The following is a 1,893-nucleotide window of genomic DNA, read 5'->3' as shown; positions in this document are numbered from 1 at the left end:
ATTACTTGATTTCCATAATACTGAAACTTTGCTTACGCGGTCTAGTAAAATGCATGATTTGATTTGATATATCAAAGTGAAGCATTACAAGCTTTGGATTATCATTTTCCAACACAAGTTGGTAATTTTAAGATTATCATTTTGTTTTAACCTTTAATTACATTTGCACTACAGCACTAGGGACTGTCTTATATTAATTACGCAATTCACTCCTTTCAACCCAATAAACTGAACTCTCCTTTCTCCTTCTCTTCCTCCTCCTCCTCCTCCTCCTCCTTCTTCTTCTCTGTCGATGACATCTCTGTTGAGGATTATCCAGTATACCGGCGACCTCACCGCAGCAGAGCCGCCTGTTTCAGTCTCCGTCGACACCGACCTCATCGTGATCATCGCTTCCCTCCTCTGCGCCCTCTTCTGCGTCGTCGGCCTCGCCCTCGTCGCCCGCTTCGCCTCACTCCAGCCATCCCCCACCGTCGCCGCCCCCGAATCCTCGGCCCTGCTCGTCCAAGCGCCGTTGGCGGGGGCGGCGGCAGTCAATCCAGGGATCACGCAGAGCATCCTCCGCTCTCTGCCCACGCTCTCGTTCGGCTCTTCCTCCGCCTGCGCCGCCGCGGCAAAGAAGCTGGCTGAGCTCTGCGCCATCTGTCTCGCGGAGTTCATGGACGGCGACCGGGTGAGGGTGCTACCGCAGTGCGGCCACGGCTTCCACGCTGTGTGCGTCGACATGTGGCTGGGGTCCCACCAGTCCTGCCCCTCTTGCCGCCGGATCCTGGTCGTTCCCCCGTCAAATAGGGACTGCGACGGCGAGCCGAGCTCCGCCGGCGAGTACAGTCCGGGCGTCCCGTAGGCGAGAATTACTGTCACTGAAAGAATTAGACCAAATACTTTAAAGGGAGAAAGTGAGCATGCAAAATATATACAACCCTGTTCATAAATAGACGATCGATCAGTATGTATATATATATATATATACATATAAATATATATATACTGATAATAAGCTTTGTTTGGAAGCGAGCTAGGGAAGGGGAAGAAAAGGTAGATAAGACGAAGAAAACTTTTAACTTTATTTGTAAAGAAGCTAAGTGAAGGAAGAGGAGGAAAAGGTAAGGAAGAGTAAGGAAAGGTAAAATTTAATTTTTTTTTATCTATGAAAAATAATTTTTTACATTCTAATTTGAGATATTAAAAATAAAAAGATAATTTTAAATATTATTTATTTTAATTTTATTTCTACTTTAAAATATTAATTTTTAAATAATTTATTTAATTTAAATTTTTTAAAATTTTCGCCCGATCTTTTTGCTCTTTTAATTTCTTCTTCATTGAAATCTCGATTTGTTGTCAAGTAATTATAATTTTTTTTCTTTGTTCAATAGATCTGTAGGTTGATCATTCTCTAATTACGAATATATCTGTCACTTCAAATCATTATCACATATTGCAACAATATAATATTTGTGATGTTTCATGAAAAACTTATAAAATAAAAAAATCAATAGAGTAATATTTTTTCAAAATAATGCAGCGAAGCTCGTATATTGAACATATAGTTTATGTAAATTAAATTTATGAATATAATCTATTAGTTCATCTAATAGAGTAATAGATAATACGATCAACTTTTATATAAAAATTTAATTTTTTATTTAAAAAATAATTAATTTATATTTATAAAATAATATATTAATATTATAAAAAATAAAATTATTGTTTAATTTAAAAAGTATGAATATTTTATAATTTTAGATATTTAATTTTTTTATTTACTTCTTTTAAATAAAATAATATATGTTACATTAATAAACTTTATTTTCGTCTCAAACGAAAGAGAAACATAAATATATTCTGTCTCTTTCCTTCTCTTCCTTTTTATTAATGAATCTTCTTCTT

The 1,893-nt window shown here is 36.3% G+C and overlaps 1 protein-coding gene across 1 annotated transcript; it reads left to right on the top strand.

Annotated features, from left to right (window-relative positions):
* The first annotated feature begins 292 nt into the window (after positions 1-292).
* Positions 293-847, top strand: LOC141848006 (RING-H2 finger protein ATL80-like). Its single transcript, XM_074736118.1, has one exon. The coding sequence runs from the start codon at positions 293-295 to the stop codon at positions 845-847; it is 555 nt and encodes a 184-aa protein (XP_074592219.1).
* Positions 848-1,893: the final 1,046 nt, after the last annotated feature.

The sequence above is a fragment of the Curcuma longa genome, chromosome 16 (genome assembly GCF_044706935.1).
Source record: "Curcuma longa cultivar G26 ecotype Majalengka, Jawa Barat chromosome 16, ITB_CL_G26_1.1, whole genome shotgun sequence".
Taxonomy (NCBI): domain Eukaryota; kingdom Viridiplantae; phylum Streptophyta; class Magnoliopsida; order Zingiberales; family Zingiberaceae; genus Curcuma; species Curcuma longa.
This window is presented reverse-complemented; position numbering and strand designations above follow the sequence as displayed.